This window comes from Hippocampus zosterae, chromosome 1 (genome assembly GCF_025434085.1).
Source record: "Hippocampus zosterae strain Florida chromosome 1, ASM2543408v3, whole genome shotgun sequence".
Lineage (NCBI taxonomy): Eukaryota > Metazoa > Chordata > Actinopteri > Syngnathiformes > Syngnathidae > Hippocampus > Hippocampus zosterae.
In genome coordinates this window covers 26,078,648-26,100,079 of record NC_067451.1, presented here as the reverse complement: position 1 = coordinate 26,100,079, position 21,432 = coordinate 26,078,648, and the positions used below count along the sequence as shown (strand labels likewise).

The 21,432-nt window shown below is 43.6% G+C and overlaps 2 protein-coding genes across 3 annotated transcripts in view; both read left to right on the top strand.

Annotated features, from left to right (window-relative positions):
- LOC127606639 (ras-related protein Rab-28) overlaps nucleotides 1–21,432 on the top strand; it is a 294,192-nt gene that overhangs the window by 219,818 nt on the left and 52,942 nt on the right. The window lies entirely within an intron of this gene.
- hs3st1 (heparan sulfate (glucosamine) 3-O-sulfotransferase 1) lies at nucleotides 16,781–20,462 on the top strand. The gene is made up of 2 exons (XM_052076003.1): nucleotides 16,781–16,963; nucleotides 18,405–20,462. The coding sequence occupies exon 2, from the start codon at nucleotides 18,520–18,522 to the stop codon at nucleotides 19,435–19,437; it is 918 nt and encodes a 305-aa protein (XP_051931963.1). The 5' UTR covers nucleotides 16,781–16,963; nucleotides 18,405–18,519; the 3' UTR covers nucleotides 19,438–20,462.

The window sequence follows — 21,432 nt, the reverse complement described above, 5'->3', positions numbered from 1 at the left end:
TCAATCATTTCTACTTGGCGGTCAAATCACATGGAATAAACAACAGTGTGTGACAAGTCAAACGCACGTTTACTTTTCTGGGAAAGATGTCAGGTCGTCATTAAATTTAAGACAAACTTTCTTTATATACAGTACGTACTTGACAGTGAGACATGTTCACATATTAATAGCTTCAATGACAATCAATGGCAGTCCACAGAGAATTTAACATTGACGCTCACATAGTGGAAGTTTTATCAGAACTTTTTCATGCCGAGCAACATTGAATGACATCATCAGCAGGACAGCAGAGCTGCTTGCTCCCACAACTTTTTCTTCTTTTCACAGCCCCTGTTCTGTTGGCAGGTCAAAGATAAGGTCACCTTTGCCTCAGATGATCCATTCTCATAATCTTTGAGGTGGTCAAACTGTAGACCTGCCCCTCAGCCCTCACCCGGCATCACCTCCCTGCCCATCTGCAAACAATTTAGTTCTTGCACAATCTTCCCGAAGTCACACAAAGCTACCCGGAGCTGCTGCCTGAGCATCAGAATGCATGCCTTTCCTGGTAAATTCAAGGAGAAAAAAAAAATAAAAGACATGGGCATTAACTACGTGAACTGGTAATTCACTTTAAAAACCCCAAACCCTGACCAGCCTTTTCCCTTCTGCCAGCAGTAAATTGTGAAGGAATGCAGCGCTAGCACCCAATCAATATAAATTCCTTGCAATTTAACAAGAACAGATGTTTGCAATCCCACTAGGTAGACCGTGTTACATTCTAAGTGACCAAGATGCATGTATGTGTATGTGAGCGTGAGGGATAGGCAAGCTCATTCTACATACAGTCAGTTACCTTGGTCATCAAACCTGTTATCCCGCTTGCATCTTTTCCATTATAGGAGCTTAATCACCAAGTCACATTTCTCTCCACAGAATTGATGTGACGAATGCAGTGTGATGACACACAACAGGCCCACGGGTTGTTTTCTAGTTACATCTTATTCCAAAAAGAACTGCAACATTGGCTTTGTTCGGAGGGGAAACAAATGCGTTAATTTAGGATCAAAAGTCAAGTGACTCATCTGATGTTTGTCCATATACAAACCGTGTTCTGTGATTATGCACTTTTATCGGCAGACAGAAATGTATCCTTAATGCTAAATTGCTGATAATTTGCAAACAAAGTAACAAGCTTTCCTGAAGTAGAGTCACCCTCGCACTAATTGATGAATTAAGGAGTACAGTGCACTCCGCTTAATAGAACACCGGTTAATAGAGTAATCCGCTTAATAGAGCAAAAGGCTCTGGAACGGATTTGCCTAATGCAATTTCCTATAAAGATACTCCGCTTAGTAGAACAGATCTCCGCTTAATAGAACAGGCCGTAAGCAATGAACATTGTAAACTAGTGGTTTTCGAAGTGTAGCTATCGCGATACTGTACCACTATCGCGAGAAAACGCGGTAGCTCTAGCCGTATACAGTAACAGGTAGCACGCGTCACTCCACACATAGACACACGCACGTCACAATGGCTTCAACTTCATTCAAGAGACGAGGGCTATAAGAAGGACATACTCAGACGATATGATGCATTGCCGGATTCTCAGAAGGTACGCCCGCGGTTTCCAGGACTTCCCTCTTATCCAGCGCATTGAGAGGGAAGTCAACCGCAAAATTACGGACTCCTGTTTCCAGACAAAAGTAACGAAATTTTTCTCGTGATTTGAGATGTTTGACTGAAGTTGATTAAAGTTGTTGTTTTGTTGTTTGATTAAAGATATGGACATCCACAGTCGAAATATCTCTTCTAACTGGTCAGCAGGGGTTTTTCTGCGTGCATAACTTGGTCGTCGACGTGTCTGCAGGTGTACCTAATAAAGTGTCTCCGGTTAATAGAAACTCCGCTTAGTAGAACAGAAGCGCTTCGGCCCAATGGTGTTCTATTAAGCGGAGTGCACTGTACTAGGCATGTAAAATTGACTCAAAAACTCTCTTTGTAAAATTTACTTTGATTTTTGAATGAAAAACACACTTGGATTTTTTTTTTTTTTATAATCCAAGTCAATATCACCAGCGGCCTGGTGAACAAGTGGTTGCCTCGTCGACCTCACAGTGTATTGGTACCAGGTCCAATTCCAGCTCTGGCCTCCCTTTGTGGAGTTTGCATGTTCTCCCCGGGCCTGCGTGGGTTTTCTCGGGGTACTCCGGTTTCCTCCCACATTCCAAAAACATGTATGGTAGGCTGATTTAACACTCAAAATTGTCCCTAGGTGTGAGTATGAGCGTGGATGGCTCTTCGTCTCTGTGTGCCATGCAATTGGCTAGCAACCGGTTCAGGGTGTCCCCGGCCTACTGCCCGAAGATGGCTGGGATAGGCTCCAGCACTCCCACGCCCCTAGTGAGGATAAGCGAATCGGAAAATGGATGGCTAGATGGATGGGTATCACTCCAATTTTTTTTCAGTCCATGCACTTCATCATCCACTTATGAAAAATAAATGCCTCCTACTGAATAGCCCCTCTGTTCTCAAGTCCAAAACAAAACTTTTATTGCCTTATCACAGTTACGGACATTAGTTAGTTAACCTCTGAGCTAGTTTAAACTGTAAACGAACCAAAACAGCAGCACGTTCCGAAATGCATAAAGTCTCTCATGAAATCGGACAATGCAGGCGTCTATTTTCATAGAAAGCACACCGGTGTTTTCTAATCCGGTGTATCCGGAGTTTGGAATCAGGCACAGATGTTCGAGACTCCAGTGCGCCGCATTTCAATGGGATGAAATAAGTCGCTTTGACTGGCCATAATTAAAGTGGCTATGACCACTCCCACAGCTGCGCAGCTCTCTCACTCACAGATTTGCCAGCCCGCGCTGGACTGCAAAATGAGCAAGCTCCAGCATGCCCGTGATAAACTAGTTAAAACTAAATGAATACATTTAAAAAAATGAAATAAACAAAATTCAAAACTAAATAAAAATGAGCTATATTGAGAAATTCAAAACTGTTGTAGTCGCTGATTGTGTAGTGGTACACTTGTGCGACTTGTGTGCAGGCAGTGTTGGATCAGTTCCCACTCAGTAACAGTGTGGATGTGTGTGTGAATGGTTGTTTGTCTCTATATGTGCCCTGCGACTGACTGGTGATCAGTCAGGTGGGACAGGCTCCAGCAACTCCCCATGACCCTGTTCAGGATAAGCGGTGTTATATAAACTGTTAGAACCTTAAACAGCAGTTTTCCCTGAAATATCTGCAAATAGGTGAATTTGCGAATGATGACTAGCTAACATGCACAGGTTCACTGTATTTGGAATTACACATATTTATAGTGTTTAATTTAAATGCATTATTTGAACAGGTGACGTTATAAGCCTCTTGTTGCCTCTCCATTACTTTGAAGGTTGAATATTTTTACTTTAATTTGTCTTAACTCTGTTGCAGCACCATGAATTTCTACCGTTGGACGACAGTTAAAAATTTCAAAATGTTAATTGAAATATTCCCTGTAGCACAAAACAATTAATACATTTTATGAAATGTTATTACCAGCCTGTAACAAATGAAATGTCTTTACATTATTCTCTAGGGGCCATTTGTTTTGTCATTATGTTTCCGTTATTGGATCCTCCTGGGAATACTTGAGATTAATTATTCTTCTTCCACCATGTTTTCATCATAAATTTGTGTGCAGAACACAGGCCATATAAGTTCTGGTTTTGTGTGTTCGTCACAGCTATGAATCGACCCATTTTCAGTAATTTGTCGAATGGTTGGTGAAGCTGGATCGTACAGGCTTTCCCACTGGGTTGAGCAACTACAATCAAAGTACGCTTTCATCCACTTGTCTGGGAATACATGAGCGATGTCGAGAGATACATTCTTGTCATCCACAACCATGCCTTTGTACTTTGATAGAATTTGCGCTTTTTCATAATTTTTTCTTTGACAAGGCATACTCATTCAGCCAGCATAATTCCATACGATGATGAACACATTCCATTTAGATTCAATAAGAAGACGAATTACGAAGGTTAATTCGATCATCTTATAGTAGTTGTGCAAGACCTGAATACAGTAAAAGCGCTTACAAACGTTGTACCAAGAGGCCCAAAGCTGAAAGTGTTTACCAATCCTCCCATGAGGTTGAATATGAACGTCATAAATCAAGCTGAAAGGAGGCTTATGTAAAACAAGAGCTTTCCAAGGGGTCCCATCAGTAATTCAATTAGAGGCGAGGCAACAGCACACTGTTTCCCCTCTCAGGACTAGTTGGATGCCTTCCATCTATTCTTCTCATTCATTCCACTCGTCGGAAAAGGAGACTTTGCAAGTCCCGCGTCCAAGTGCTTGTAAAGCATGCGCGCTGGGAACGCGGACGTTTTCGCCATGAGAAAAGGTCAATGGGCACAGCGAACCCCAACTACCGCGCGGCGGTCAGAGGGGAGTGCGCACCAAGGAGGAGGGGAAAAGTGGAAGGATCAGGAGGCACGGCGATGTGTCTCTGCATTCTAACGGCAACTTCCTCCACAGAGACTCACACACACACACGCATGCACATAATAACTGTACACACGTAGGGATATGTGGCTCTGTTGCTAGGATACCATTTCTTTTGGATTCTTCCCTAAGTGCATCTCTGGCTGACTGCTGGCAGTCGCCACAAATGAACACAGAGTAAGCATTCAATTGAACATTAAATGTCGAGGAGTGATGTATCTGTCTAACCTTCACCGGTGATAACCAAGTCCATGCCGTCGGTCATTCTATTATGTATTTTATAATTAATAGAGAGCAGCATTTCAATTGAGTGAAGGTTTCAAATTCCTTTGAATACAATTTTGAGTGCAACCACTGTAAGAAAACTGAACAAAAATTGTATACGCAGCACTTTTTGGTTTTTGCTCCAATTTTTCATGAACTGAAATCAAAGCCCAAAGACTTTTCAGAATCATCACTAGTCACAAGTGTGCAATTGATGCTGAGATCCAGCTCTTCAATGATCACGTTCTGTTAGTGTCTAGCAGGCGGTAGAGGCGTTCCTGGTTTTTTTTTTTTTTTTTGGTTGTTGTTGTTTTGGGGGGTTTTTGCAGTGCATCTGTCTGGCATCACAATTATTGGAACTATTTGAGGACCTTATGGACCCACGTCAAGCTGTCGGATAATTTGCCTTGCTCAAGTCATGATTCATGTGAATTTCGTCTCTTATTACTCTCGCTCTGTTTTTGGTTCTTGCCTGGATTTATGTTTTCTATGTTTTTGGCTCTTGCCTTTGCTTATGTTCTTATTTATTCAAATCATTAGTTGTTGGTGTGTTCAAGTGTATCCACGGTTTGTTCTCCACGTGGATTTTGTTCAGGTTTTTTCCGTGCCTTGTCCAAACGCTTTTTTTTTTTCGCATTATTCCTGGCTTTTTGTTCAGCGTCATTATTTGTAATTTGTCGGCCTTGCGCCTATTTTTTGCTAATAAATATTATTGATATTTGATGATGATTATTAATCTATAATAATAATAATAATAATAATAATAATATGTCAATCTGTTTTAGTGAGTACCGGTACTTTTCCTTTGGCCAGATAACCGTTTGTGTCCACATGCTGATTAGACATACTCCCCGTGATAAAAGCCCACTGTAAAATGCTGGATTCAATCCCAGCTGATCAACCCTTTGCACCCACATTCACACCCAGTGACAATTTTGAGCGCTCCATTAACATGCATGTTTTTGGAATGGAGGAGGAGATGAGAGTACCTGGAGAAAACCCCACCCAGGCACATGGAGAACATGCAAACTCCACACAGGAAGAATAACCTCTGCAGTCTGCACTTTGAGGCGGATGTGCTAATCAGTGTGCCACCCTATCGCTGCACCTCTGTGGATGCTCTGTTATTGAGCAGTTATGACCATTGATTTTCTTTCTCTTCCCGGCACACGTTTGTATGACAGCTGGCCGTTCTCAGAGCCCTTTGTGGACTCCAAACTGCTGCCCTCCATTAGCGCAAACATTTGCCCAATGACACACACTTTTCCTGGCATTCCCCTTCTTCTTGGTGCGCATTGTGGATTATTTGGCACAAATTGCAGCTTTGAGAAAAATAGCACGAAATATTTGGGGGACGGGGGGGGGGGGGGGGGTCCATTCTCGCGTGCATGTCACAACCTGTACGCCATCACATGAATGAGAAAAAAAAGTCAGAGCTATTTACCACATGTTTCCGATTTTCAGATACAGCCTCACAATGACTGAAGTGGCTTTGATTCATCCCCCATAACAAATTATCTGCACCCGGGATCTTACGAACAAAGACTATAAAACTCGCTGTTCGCCAACTAGGAAGTTACCACCCATCCTTCAAACTTTTTGCCTGCGTTAACAACAAGCAGACTTTTTTTTTTTTAAACATTCACTCCTGCAAATGTGCAGCACAGCCACTCGTCAACAGAATCCAGTGGAAAAGGGTAGGCTGGGTTCAAGTATTTTTCACCTCCACCTCAATACATAAAAAATAAACACTTGAACGCAAATGTCCAAGTACGTTGTGCGCAATTTGCGGCTCTCGAACAAGCAGCTGAATGGCAAGTCATTGGTGATTTAGAGCCTACAACAGCTGACTTTAGGTCAGAGGCAGGATACAATCCGGAGTGCTCGCAAGCCAATCACAGGACACATCGAGACAAACAACCATTTATACTCATCTTCCCACCTGTGGATAATTTAGAAGTATCAATTACCGTGAAATGCATGTTTTTGAAAGGTGTGATATTATAGGTATTCATATTTAGATTTAGAACAACTACACGGAATCAATTCTTTCATTCAGTCTTCTGGAAAATGACATGAATGAAGCTGAAAATGAATAAATACAACATAATTGCTGATCAATCGGTGATGCTATGCTTTCCACGTTCTGCACATCTTTTGCTTTTAGTTAAACATGAGTGTCTGATCGTGTGTTGACTTAACTATAAACTGTCACATACGTGAACACCAAATGTTTCTTCAGTGCTTTTTAAGTGAACAACAATCCTCTTCACTGTCTGGCCTGGAGGGTAAAGTGTGATTTGCCACTTTAATTATACATGCACTGTTTGGGTGGAGATGTTTTTTTCCTCTTCAACACAAATGGGGTGTGTATCAAACAGAAAGTGGCTTTGAATGACTTCTCAAGCTGCAGTCCAGTGGATTTTCCAAAATGTTATTTACGTCAAACAACCACTAATCCTTATTTTTGTAAGCTCAGGCGCTGTTTGATTCACACCTACACACACATATGGAAATGGAGCATCCAATATAGATGAAGAGCAGTTGAATAAAATATTTCAACTGCAGCTGTGTCAGACGTTTACCATTAATCCCCTGAGTGGAGTATTTTTGGGGGGAAGGAGTGGGAAAACTACAGTAGATGCGTGCATCTGAGGCCTGTCACACGGCATCACATCACCCGCTGATCAAAACCGCCCTCGGCAAGTATTTTTTTTTTTTGGGTTGCCGTCCAGATAAAGGATAGAAGAAGTGGAATGGGCAGGCTGGCGGGTGGCAAGTCGGGTTAATCCCCCACCAGTCATTATCCTCACTTCTTAGCAAAAGCGTGCATATATAATGAAGGCCATTTCCAAGGATTTGTACCTCTGCAGTAATTACTGATACACACAGATTTTGCTTACCTTTTGTGTGTGTGTACTTGTGTGTGTGTGTGTGTGTGTGTGTGTGTGTGTGTGTGTGTGTGTGTGTTTGTGTGTTGGTTATAAATAGTAATCCCCTGGTGGCTGTGTTCAGCCCACATGAAGTGCTGCAGCCAACTCCTAAGTGGTAATGATGTTTACACTTACAGAAGAGCGCCACTGTCAACAAAGCGGATGCTTATTGGCTGGGGTGCATTTGATAATCTATTTGTTTAATTGGTAAAAGAGAGGAACAATAAAGAAAATTGACAAAACATACTGCTTGATTCACATCAATCCACTTTTTAATGTATTTAATGTATATGGTGCACCTACAGTACGTACCGGTCCCTACTGGAAGTTGTCACGTCCCGTGTTTGCCAGCAGGGGGCAGGCTTCCTGCCTGCCGCCTGCACAACTGTCACCCATTTGTGATTAATTACTCAGCCTTTATTTGGATGCTCTGGCAGTCTACTCACTGCCGGAGTATTCCACGCCGTGCCAATTCTCTCGCCCTTTTCGATTACTGATTATTCGTTGCCTCTAAGCCTTGTGGCTGTTATTGTGCGTCGTTGTTCTCTTTCGTGTGAACCTTATAGCGTTTTTCCAAACAGACTATCCTTGCTATTTTCCCGCAAGCGTTTTCTGTTGTTCTCCTTATTTAATTCCTGGTCCTTATTTTGACCAGCGCTTTTTAATTATTCTCACGGTCGGGTTTTTTAAGTTGTATTAAAGACCCCTTTTGTTCTCTGAAAAATCTCTTTCTGTGTCTGCTATTTCGGGGATCCACTTTCAGTTATTTCGTTGTACACGAAGCGATTATTCTGTCGCTTCGGGTACACCGTGACAGAAGTATTATGATTCATTAATGTTAACATACAGACATCACTGTCAATAACATTTTACTTCTCACTTTGCTCAACTGCACTCTCCTAACCTACCTCCCGACCAACCTACCTAACTACCGAGAACAGGGATAGGCATCTGGCAGGAGCACTGTTTGGTGCTTTCTACCGCCTTTATTACCGATTTGTTTTACTGTTTATTGTGCATGTTAAATTGCTCCATGTACAGCACTTTGTATGCAGCGATGGCTGTTTGAAAGTGCTCTATAAATACTGTTGATTTGACTTGACTTGACTTGACACTGAGCGGCAAGTTGAATCCCAGAAAAATAAAAATAAAAAATCCAACCATCTTTAGTTTTCATTTCATTGCATATGTCTTGGCCATGCGGCTTCCAGTTTTTTTTTTCTTCAGATTTTGGCTTCAACGTGTTGCCATGCACATATTATTACACCTAAATGCCGAAGGATGTCGAGTGCAGGCGTGGACCACACACACACCACTGAAATCGTTGGTTCTACTTTTAGCCATTCAAATTGTAGATTCACAACTCAGCACCCTCTAAAAGGCAAGTTACTTTCTCCATCCCCTCATTGGTTCAGATACTATGACTTCAACTTGATGGGTGGCCTCAGCTTCATTTACAATGTAGGACTATATCAGACCATTATTGAAAATACCCTATCAAAGCATATGTTTCAAGAAAAACTGGACATTATAAGGCTATTTCAAACAACACTGCTTTGCTGAGTGGCTGGTTTTCAATCTGGATTTACAATCACATGTGAAACATGTTAAGATGCATGTACTTTGTCTATACTTAAAGTGGCATTTCGGTCACACATTTGGTTAAAAAGTGTGTGGTCCTATATGTAGCCCCTCAATAGCAATGATGAAGATTTGTGGCTCTATCCAGCATTTAAGTTGCGCATCCCTGATCTGGAGAGAATGCTTCGACGTAGAGCAGAGGGGTGCCCAAACCTTTTGGACCAAAGATCTACTTTTCGATCAACTAACCTCACGGGATCTACCCTTATCGACACACACACACACACACATACACACACACACTGTCACGTTGTGCCCGAAGCGATAGACAGATCGCTTCGTGCACAACAAAAATAAGGAAGTGGATCCCCGAGATAGCAGACAGAAAACGAGATCTTGTCAAAGAACAAAAAGAGTCTTTAATACGAAACACAAAATACCCGACAGGAAGAATAACAAAAAGCGCTGGTCAAATAAGGACCAGGGTAAAAATAAGGTAACAACAGAAAACGCTCGCGGAAAACAAAAGCGAGGAAGATCTGAATAGACTATAGGAATAATTTACATACAATCAATAACTTGTACGACAAGACAATTGCCAGAAGGCTAGGAAGCAACGAGTAATATTAATTTAGGGTTTTCTTTTGCGAAGGAACAATGGCGCGGCGTGGAATTCTCCGGCAGTGAGATGACTGCCGGAGTCTCTTAATAAAGGGGGGTAATCAGCCCGAAATTACGGGCAGGTGTGCAGATGGCGGAGGAGAAAACCCGCCACCTGCTGGCGGACACGCGACGTGACACACACACACACACACACACACACACACACACACACACACACACGCACGCGTACACGCACACTATTACTATTAGCTGTCCATCATGTCTGATGATGACACTTGCTCCAAGGGAGGGGAGGATGGGTTGGGTGGGGGGTGGGGGGGTCAGCGACTCTGTCGCTGGTGCCACTTCTCGTGGGCATAGAGACCGATCCTTGAGCCGCAGATTCAACCACATATGGAGCAAGGGAAACCGGATACCAGGGGGGTATCAGCTGCCCGCTGATGTCGTTGAATGCGTTTCTCGGTTCGTCTGGCTTGGTTAATTTGGTGTATTTGAGAGATTGCAGTGGCACAAGTGATCTGCCAGGTTGGTCTGTTGAGTGCAAGTGTTTCAAGCTGCGTGGGGTTGACGTTGGCTCGCTTTAGGAGGTCCCTACTTTAGTCCTTGAGGCGTCGCTTTTGCCCCCCAGCAGAACGCTTTGCACCTCTCAGTTGGCCATAGAGGACCTGGCGGGGCAGGCGGTTGTCTGGCATGCGAATGGTGTGTCCGATCCACCGAAGATGTTTCTTCGCCACGGCCGCTTCCATGCAGATGAAATTGGTGCTTTTGAGGATGTCTGTATGGGGAATTCGATCTTCCCAGGACAGGCCGAGGATCTTTTGCAAGCAGCGGATGTGGAAGCCTTCCAAGGTAGTAATGTGCCGGCGATATGGAGTCCATGACTCTGACCCGTAGAGCAGAGTGGAGAGACATACTGCATTGTACACAGCAATCTTGGTACGGGTCTTCAGGTTTCGGTTTTCAAAGACCCTGCTGCGTAGGCGACCAAAGGATGATGATGCTTTATTAATAAGGGTGTGGACTTCAATGTCAAGGGAACAGTTTGAAGATAAAGTGGAGCCAAGGTAGGTCAAATGGTCCAATACGTTTAGTGGAGTGCCATTAATGTGAAAGGTGGGGGATGTGGAAGTTGGGGTAGTGAGTTGGAACATGACCTCAGTTTTTTTAGTGTTAATCTGAGGACCAAAGGATTGGTACAGATTCGAAATGGTGTCCAGGGCGTGCTGCATAGAGTTTGAACTGTGAGCTAGTATAGTGCAGTCATCAGCATACTGAAGCTCACAGATCTGACAGATTTTTGTCTTTGTGTGAGCCTGGAGCCGTCTGATGTTGAAGAGGCTTCCGTCTAGGCGGTACTCCATATGGACACCGTCTTCATGTCCCATGCCACGGTGGAAGAGGCACGTAGTGGCAGAAAGGAGGATGTTAAAAAGCACTGGAGCCAAGACAACCATGCTTCACCACAACTTTCACCTTGAAGAGATCTGACTGGAGTGGAGTCCTCCAATGAGCACTCTGGCTTGCATCCCATCATGCAGCTGCTGGAGGATGCTGAGAAACTTGGGTGGCACCCCAAGTTTGGAGAGGTGTTTCCAGAGCAACCCACGGTTGATTGTATCAAAGGCTTTGCTGAGATCGATGAAGGCTATGTACAGGTCCTTGTGATGTTCTCTGCTTTTCTCCATTAGCTGTCTTAAAACAAAGATCATGTTAATGGTGGATCTAGTCTTCCGGTAGCCGCACTGAGTTTCTGGAAGCACACTTTCTGAGATGTGCTTGACCAGCCTGCTGAACATGATTTTGGCCAAGATCTTTCCTGCGGTGGAGAGGAGAGAGATTCCTCGGCTATTCCCACAGGGTGCTCTGTCCCCTTTCTGCTTATAAATAACAACAATGTTAGCATCCTTCCAATCCTTCGACGGTCGCATGTTCCCAGATGTTTTGAATCAGGAGGTGCATTCCTGTGTTTGAAAATCTCTGCAGGGATGCCATCAGGACCAGCGCTTTTGTTGTTCTTTAGGCCCGCAATGGCTTGCTGGGTTTCAGAATAGGATGGTGGGGTGTCGAGGCTCATGATTGTTGTCAGGTCTGGAAGTTTGTCTAGAATGTGTGGGTTGACAGGGTTGGTATGGTTGAGAAGATTTTCAAAGTGGTTTGCCCAACAGGCAAGGATCTCATGGTGGTCCTTGAGGAGTGCAGAGCCATCAGCTGATCGGACTGGAGCAATTGCCCGCTTCTTGGGACCATACAGTGCTTTGATGGCATTGTAGAAGCCCTGGGTGTTGTTACAGTCTGCCAGATTTTGGATCTCATTTGCCTTCTGCACCCACCAGGTGTCCTCCATGATACGGAGTGCTCGCTGGGTCACTGTTCTAACTGCAGAAAAGGTGGCTTTACGGGTGAGAGATGTAGGGCAGGACAGGAGAGCTTTATGGGCCTCATGCTTTGCTTTCAGAAGTGTATGTATCTCAGTTGAGTTGCAGTAAAACCAATCCTGGTGGCGCCTCCTTGACTGGCCAAGCACCTCCGAAGCTGTGCTCTGGATAGCCTGGTGCAGAGCTGGCCAGTCACCTGATTACTCCTGGATCTTGTCAAGGTTTTCAGCAAGGAGTCGCCAGAGGTTGGCTCTGGTGGTGGGGTTGTTCAATGCTGCACAGTTGAGCCTTTTGTTGAGAGCTGTCCTTGGATGACGGGGTTGAATGCTCATGAGGAGTTTGGATCTGACCATGAGATGGTCAGTCCAACACTCAGCTCCGCGCATGACACGGGGACATCCCATATGTCCTTTTGACGGACAATCACATAGTCCAGGAGATGCCAGTGTTTGGAGCGGGGGTGCTGCCAGGTGGTCTTAAACCTGTTCTTCATTTGTACTAGGATACCGCTAAATAAAATTCACCATCAGAAATCACCTAATTAGTAAATAGAGTCCAACGTTGTGTGATTTACTCTCTGTATGAATACAAATAGCCTGTGATAGGCCTCAGCATTGTTTTAGAGAACACTAATGACCAACATCGTGAAGCCGAAGGAACTCACTAAACGGGTCACGGATAAAGTTGTGGAGAGGATTCAAGAAGGGTTATGTTATTTAAAAAATGTCCAAAGCTTTGAAGAGCAAACCTTAACCCTCATATGTGCACCTAAACTGACAGAACGAGTGAGACGAGCACTGGTCAGAGAAGCAGTCAAGAGGCCCATGGTCACTCTGGAGGAGCTGTAGAACTCCATTGGACAACACTAAGTCGTGCACTCCACAAATCTGGCCTTTATGGTTGAGTGGCAAGAAGAAAGCCAATGTTGAAAGAAAAGCAGAAGAAGTCACTTTGGACACGCCACAAACATCTGGAAGAAGATGCTTTGGTCAGATGAAAGCAAAGTTGAATTTTTTGGGCCATAAATGCAAAGCGGTATGTGTGGCGAAAAACTAACACTGCGCATCACCCAGAACACATCATCCCCACTGTGAAAGGGACAGGGAAGCTGCTCAGAGTTGATGGGAAGATGGATGGAGATAAATACAGGGCAATCTTGGAAGAAAACCTGGGACTGGAAAGGACGGTCATATTCCAGCAAGACAATGCCCCTAAATATAAAGACAGAGCTACAATGGAAGGATTTGAAAGAAAATACGCATGACACAGTGAAAGTCCAGACCCAAATCCCATTGAGCATCTGTGGCAAGTTTTGAACATTTCTTTCCACTGATGCTTTCCATCCAATCTTGTTAAATTTGAGCTCTTCTGCAAAAGGAAATGGGCAGCGTTTTAGTGTCTCGATGTGCAGAGTTGGGAGAGACAACCCCGAAAGACTTGTAGCTGTAACTACAACGAAAGGTGTCTTTACATGTTATTGACACTGGGCGGCTGAATACAAATGCACACCACATTTTTCAGATTTTAATTTGCCTGCTGCAGCTGTACAATATTGTACTCATTTGTGATGATCAATCGTATTAAAATACCAATAAAAACATTTCAGATTGTGGTTGCAGTGTGCAAAATGTCAAAAGGTTCAAATACCCGCCTACCTACCTGACTTGCCTCCAGCGTGCATCAATGTCTTTTCTCAGCTCCCCCGAGCATTCATGGCCTTGCCGTGACTTGTACAGAAGACTCTTGCTTACTTCCTGTGCAGCACACCAAGAATATGTTCCCATGACTCCTGGCGACGGATGATGGCAATGATGGTGATGGTAATAATGAAGATGATGATGATGAGGAGGAGAATGATCAAATTCCTGCCTCCTCGTCTTGCACAATAACAATGTCATCCTGCGACACACTCGCACAAAAACGAAGAAGAGTGTTTTATAGGTGAGGAAGTGGCTTTGTCAGTTGAACCGTGCAGGCTTGCATGCTTCTTGTTTGACAGCTTTCTGGAAATGGAAGAAAACAACACCATCTGCCTTTGTTCAGATTATCCCCTGAGAAATAAAGAAATAAATAATTGTGATATGTCCCAGACGTTTCATTGAATTATATGAGTAACATTTTCAGTTTTACTTCTCATGCAAGTATAAAAACAAATCACTGTCGCAGTAAGAACAATATAAAGTAATCAAAGTCAAACAATCTGTCCCGGATGCTGGCTGGGACAGCCAGATTTCCAATAGGAAATCATTTTCGGTCGAGTGGGTCACTTGCCTTCAATGTAAAGTAGTCAGTGTAGAAGGGTACTGTCCAACAATAGGGAGTACTGTACATATACACTAAGTGTATCCACACTGACCTAGCTAGCCATTTTTCTTGCCACTATTTGTCATGTAGCCCCCCCACACCCAAATCAAAACTGAACAACCAGCTGTCTTTACAGATAAACAAAAATGCTCAACAATGCAAGAACATCCACCTTCACTTCACCCAAATACTGCGTGAGCACTCCTGGAAGTGTGAAGCTGAGCAGAAAATAAACGAGTGTGCTTGCTGCAGGGTTGCATATTTCAGCCAATACAAGCAGAAGAACACAAAGGTCACTCTGTAGTGCATGTTCTTCTCAAGGCAAATGTCCAAAGATATCTCGCTTTGTGCTATTAAAGGGTAAACAAAATGATGACGTGACGTGTGACTGACTAAAAACAGCCCCGATTCGCTGTTGGCTTGGAGATGATGGCAAAAACATCACACAAGAATTGAGACTACAGTATAGCAATGGTGGGTTCACTCGTGCAACTGAGGGGATATACTGAATGGTCTTGTAATGCGCTCTATTATACTAATGAACCCTCAACTCTGGCTACCGTGCAAAAGTGGTATCTTCTTTACATCATGCATGATAAATAACATGAAATACCAGTAATTATCTCACTTCATAGATTATTTTGTCCTCAGACCTTTGACTGCCGATACCATTTGAACTCAGTTGCTGTTCAAAACAGCAGCCCTTATTGAAGCATGTGGAAAGTCTCTCAGTTGAATTAAACCTCCCACAACCTCCCAGTAAGTTTATTTAATATGGATGATTGCTCGTGGCATAAGAATTGCATCCATTTCCCATCTCCATGCGTGTGTATTCATATTCATTCTGCAAAGCCCTTAAGCCCCCGTGCTTGCATACAGGAACTGCTGTCCTCAACCACCTATGACAATATTCACAAAACAAAATAATCTTGCAACAAACTAACCATAATTGTCATCAATTTCGGAGAGTCCCAAACATCTATAGTGGGTAAGGTGCTGAATTTATTCAAATGCATTTTTAAAAAAACAATAAATAATATACAGCCATTCATCGATTTTCTAGAGTGGTTGCTCTCATTAGGGACCCTGGTGAGGTAGAACCAAGGTTAGTGAATGAAAACCAATGAAATAACCTGAATTAAAATCGGAAAAAAAATCTGTTTACAAAATAAAATAAGAACAATAAGGAATATTGAAATTACATCATATAAGGGCTGGATCACCGGACCAGTGATCCAGTGGCTAGCGCGTCGACCTCACAGTGTATAGGTATCCGGCCTCCCTGTGTGGAGTTTGCATGTTCTCCCTAGGCCAGCGTGGGTTTTCTCCAGGGTACTCCGGTTTCCTCCCACATTCCAAAAACATTCATGGCAGGCTGATTGAACTCTCTAAATTGTCGCAATGTGTGAGTGTGAGCGTGGATGGTTGTTCATCTCTGTGTGCCCTGCGATTGGCTGGCAACCCTTGTGAGGATAAGCAGATCGGTAAATGGATGAATGGAAAATAAGAACTGCTGAAAACCAAATTAAAAAAGCATTTTCAAATTTTCTCTGAGAGCTAATTACAACAAACTCCATATAAAAATAAAAGTCAACATGAAATAAAAAGGTAACTAGAATGAAAAATCCTAAAGTATTATTACACTGGCTGTAGCCCACCTAATTTTGGGGCAAGAGGTGACGTACACCCTGAACAAACGAGCATTCAAATGCACATTCACACCATGGACTATTAAGAGATATGATATGATATTAAGCTAACATCTCTTTTGGAATGTTGAAGGAAGCTGGAGAAAACCCACACAAGCATGGGGAGTACATGTCAAATCCACACAGGAAGGCCTGAACTGGGATTCAAACCCCCTGTCGACTGTGAGGCCAATGTGCAAAACACAATTCCACCATGCTGAAATTTTTTTAATAACAACAGTGAGCTGACATGTATATGATTTATTCAGATTTTTTAGTTAATAATATTTGGGTGACATTCGTATTTCATTAATATTACATGCTATATGTCACCTGCCCCACATGTCAGCAATACAGAACTAAGTAGTGACGTCACTGTGAGGCACAAGAGGGGCGCGACTACCTTGTAAGCGTACATAATTTTTTAAAAACGAGAAAGAGAGAGAGAGAGAGAAAGAGAGAGAGAGAGAGAGAGAGAGAGAGAGAGAGAGAGAGAGAGAGAGAGAGAGAGAGAGAGAGAGAGAGAGATGAAGCAGAGGAGCAGTGAGGGTGCTGACACTCCGCCAGAGGAGGTTCTCTGTCCTGGACAAACTGTCTCCCTTTCCCCCACGAAGGGGACGCTCAGCTCGGCGTGAGTGAGTAAACGTGCGGAGCGTTTGCAAGGGAGATGTCGCACATCACGTCTTGTTCCCGTGGACTTGGGTAAACCCAAAAGGTAGGAATTATTTCTGAATGAGCACATTTGCTAACTGTTCCCTTCAAGTGCACGTTTTCTCAACTATTGCATGAAGTTCTTCTTGTTGTGCATGCGTGCGTTAGAAATAAGTGTGGAGCAGCAAAGCAGGTTTCAAAAATTTTGAAAAGTGAATTGACACGTTCGATGATGGTGACAATGATGATTCACATTTTTATTAGGCTTTCTTTGTTGACTTTTACAGGAGTGGGGAAGTATTGAGCTCTTACATATTTAATGGTTTGAGGCTCCCCGATAAAATTGTTGAATGTATTTATTTAATTAATGAAATTACTGTATCCCCTATATATCTATATATATCTATAATGTTGACGAGATGTACACAACAACCCTCCAACACACACATACACATACACATATATATATAACCTTTAGAAATGTAATATAATACACATTTAGAAAATATTGACGATTGAAAATATTTTACATATACATTTTCAGACATAACAAAAGTGAACGTTATTATTATCCATCCATCCATTTTCTATCATGAGGGTCGTGGGGGGTGCTGAACCCGATCCCAGATGTCTTTGGGCAGTCGGCAGGGGACAATCTGAACTGGTTGCCAGCCAAATACAGGGCACATAGACAAACAACCATGCACGCTCACAATCACACCTAGGGACATTTTTTTGGGAATGTGGGAGGAATCCGGAGTGCCCGGAGAAAACTCACACAGGCACGTGAGAACTTGCAAACTCCACACAGGAAGCCGAGGGCCTGGAATCGAACCCTGCACCTCTGCACTGTGAGGTGTATGTGCAAACCATTCATTCACCATGCCGCCCTATTATTATCTTCCGAGCCGCTTGATCCTCACTAGGGTCGCGGGGGGTGCTGGAGCCTATCCCAGCTGTCTCCGGGCAGTAGGCAGGGGACACCCTGAATCGGTTGCCAGCCAATCGCAGGGCACACAGAGACAAACAACCAACCATGCTCACACTCACACCTAGGGACAATTTAGAGTGTTCAATCAGCCTGCCACGCATGTTTTTGGAATGTGGGAGGAAACCGGAGCACCCGTAGAAAACCCACGCAGGCCCGGGGAGAACATGCAAACTCCACACAGGGAGGCCGGAGCAGGAATCGAACCCGGTACATCTGCACTGTGAAGCCGACGTGCTAACCACTGGACTACCGGGCTGCCCCTATTATTATTATTATTATTATTATTATTATTAATTACATTTTCTGACTGGCGATACACGGATGGGTGGATAGACAGACAGACAGACAGACAGAAAATATACTGTCCTTATTGATAGGTTTGGTGCTTTTTAAAACGATTATATTTGCTTTTAAAACTACATGGCCTAATATGGCCCACAGGCTCCAGATTTCACACTCTTGCCTTGTACATGAACTCATTTACACAAGAAATCATGTATGTGCTTCCTTGCAGAGAAGAGGCCCAGACTGTTTTTTGCTCTTCACTCCTCCCATTGCCAGTTTTCAATGTGGGATCCAGTTTTGTCACTCTCGCCAGGCTGAAATCCTCCAGGGTAAGGATCTCAATCATGGCGGCCCTGCTCCTTGGGCTGCTGCTTTTGGCCATGCAGTCCCCCATCGTCCCTTCCTCCGGGCCCCTGACGCTCAGTGAGGGGTTGCCCGCTGCCCTTTTGTCAACCGACAATGGCCCCGCGGACCACCCCAATGGGACGTCGCAGCAGCTACCGCGGTTCATCATCATCGGCGTAAGGAAAGGTGGCACGCGAGCGCTCATCGAGATGCTTAGCCTGCATAGCTCCGTGGCAGCGGCCCAAAATGAGGTGCACTTCTTCGACTGGGAAAGCCACTTCCAGAAGGGCTTACCTTGGTATCGCAGCCAAATGCCCTTCGCCTACCCCAATCAGATCACCGTGGAGAAAACGCCCGCGTACTTTACATCCGCCAAAGTCCCCAAGCGGATCCACCAGATGAACCCGGATGTCAAGCTGCTGCTCATCCTCAGGGATCCCGCGGAGCGCGTGCTGTCAGACTATACGCAGGTCTTCTACAACCGTCTCCAGAAGCACAAACGCTACCAGCCCATTGAGTCAGTGTTGGTGAAGGACGGTGAGGTCAACCTGGGCTACAAGGCACTCAATCGCAGCCTGTACTACATGCACATGCAGAACTGGCTGCGGTACTTCCCGCTGGAGAGCATCCACATCGTGGACGGTGACCAGCTCATCAGCGACCCCCTTCCCGAGATGAAGAAGGTGGAGCGCTTCTTGAGACTGGAGCCGCAGATCAACGCCTCCAACTTCTACTTTAACAAGACCAAGGGATTCTATTGTTTGCGGGAGGACGGGCGGGAGCGCTGCTTGCACGACTCCAAGGGCAGGGCGCACCCTCGTGTGCCCCCAGCCATCCTGCAGAAACTCTACCAATTCTTCCACCAGCCCAACCAGAACTTCTTTGAGCTGGTAGGCCGAACGTTCAACTGGAAGTGAAAGCCTTCTATTTTTGTACCAACAGAGTAGATGAACACATCACTATTTTTATACAATCTACACCACTTACAAAAAGTTAGGGATCGTCAACTTTCGGGTCAAATTTCAAGGTGAACCTAGAATGTACTATATCAGTGTTCGGTTATTGTTCATGGGTCAGTTATTGTGGCTTCAGTCTCTTGCGGGATTTTCATTTATTGCAGGGGATCATGGAACATACTGTATGTATGCCCAAATTAAGTTAACCTTTTCGAAACTTTTTCAACTGTTCAGTTTCACTACTTTGTTGCAAAACTTGCTGTTCTCTATCAAAAAGTTGAATGGCAAAATCCACAACGGGTATTTGATCCATGAATGGACCGACACATTTCCTGGTTCATTTTGAATCCGTATTTAAGACTCCTCTTCATCTCTCTGTTCACATTTTGATGTCATGAGTCTTCAACGACAAAACAAGTGTGCAACCATTGCGAGGCTTTAGAGAGAATGTTCTCAGAGGGATGTGACCACTGAGTTGAGATTATCACAATATCAGAAGCAGATTGCAACAGAGATTGAGATCAGCTGGGAAAGTCACAGAAAGGCTTAGAAGTCATCGGCATAGAAGTGGACGTCCTTAGAATGTATTAAGCTATTTGTAAGAGCACAGTAAATTGTGTCATAAAGGTGTACATTGAACAATTGGACAACATTGAGAATAATTAAGTTCACCCGTTTTGCATTTTAGGTTCATCCTTAAATTTCATCCAAAAGCTAAAATATCTCAAACTTTTTGCATGTAGTAAATATACATTGTTTACCAGCAGCCATGTTCTTTTTATCGTGCATCAACAAATGTAGCTTTTTATTTTATCTGTGGCTGTTTTATGAAAATTTAATCCATTTTTGAATGAATTTATGTCAAAGACAGGCGACCCAATATGCTTGTTCGGTGATCATGACCGTGTACTGTCAGAGTCTGTTCTGGTGTGAATTTAGTAAGATTTCAAATAAAAAAATGCACACTGTATTTAGTGAAGAGCTGACATGTCTTGAAGTGTTTATTTTTATTTTTTTAATGCGTTGACCTTTTCAACAGCCCATACCCCAAGGAAATTAGTACTATGTATTAAAAAAAAATCACACGGCCTACAAAATGAATTTCATTTGCAGGTGACAGAGGAATGATTCATTCAATTTAGCGGGGGGGAATCCAAACATGTACACTGCCTATTATGTTTCTGTGCATCCAAGGTGTCCCGTTCTCGCAATTTCAACCCAGCATGTACGCCATGTGGAATGTTCTGTGGCTAGTTTTATGAAATAAGTGGCACTAATATTCATCTTGCTGTATCATCGTCCAGTCGGATCTTCATCAAATACTTAACTGGTGAACTCATATTGCCTGTAAAAAGAGTCTACAGAGTCTAAGATGACTAATTATTACTACATTGAAGAGTTATATTGTTTGCAGCATGCCTTCTTTCTTTTTTGTGCTGAACCCTGCAATTTGGCAGGTTTCCCAAAACTTTGGCCCCAACACTCGTTGACGACATGACTTCATTAATCTTTGGGTGCATTAAGTATCTAGTTTTTCCCCTTTCAGAAAAAAAAATTGCAACTGTAATTGTCTCAAATCATAGATACTATTGTTTACACATGGACATAAAAAGTTAACTGCTGAGCCCATTTGAAATCTGATGCTAAACAAAACAGCAGCACCGACAGAGACAATGTAGAGACATACTGCATATTGTAAAGAAGACAGTATTAGACGTGAGGAAATTTAGCTCTGTCCATGTCTGTATTTCAAGGAACGACGGTCACTCTGTTTTGCTCTCACCAGTTGACAGTTTGAACACCTTTTGCAACCCTCAAGAAACTTGTGTCATCATCATCAGGATGACACCGGTGTGGCGAAATAGGGGACATGGGTTTCGGTCTTAAGGGAGGATGAAGACCATCCCCCATCCCAAGATCCTCACATTCCAAAGTCACGTGACACTCAAGGGCACA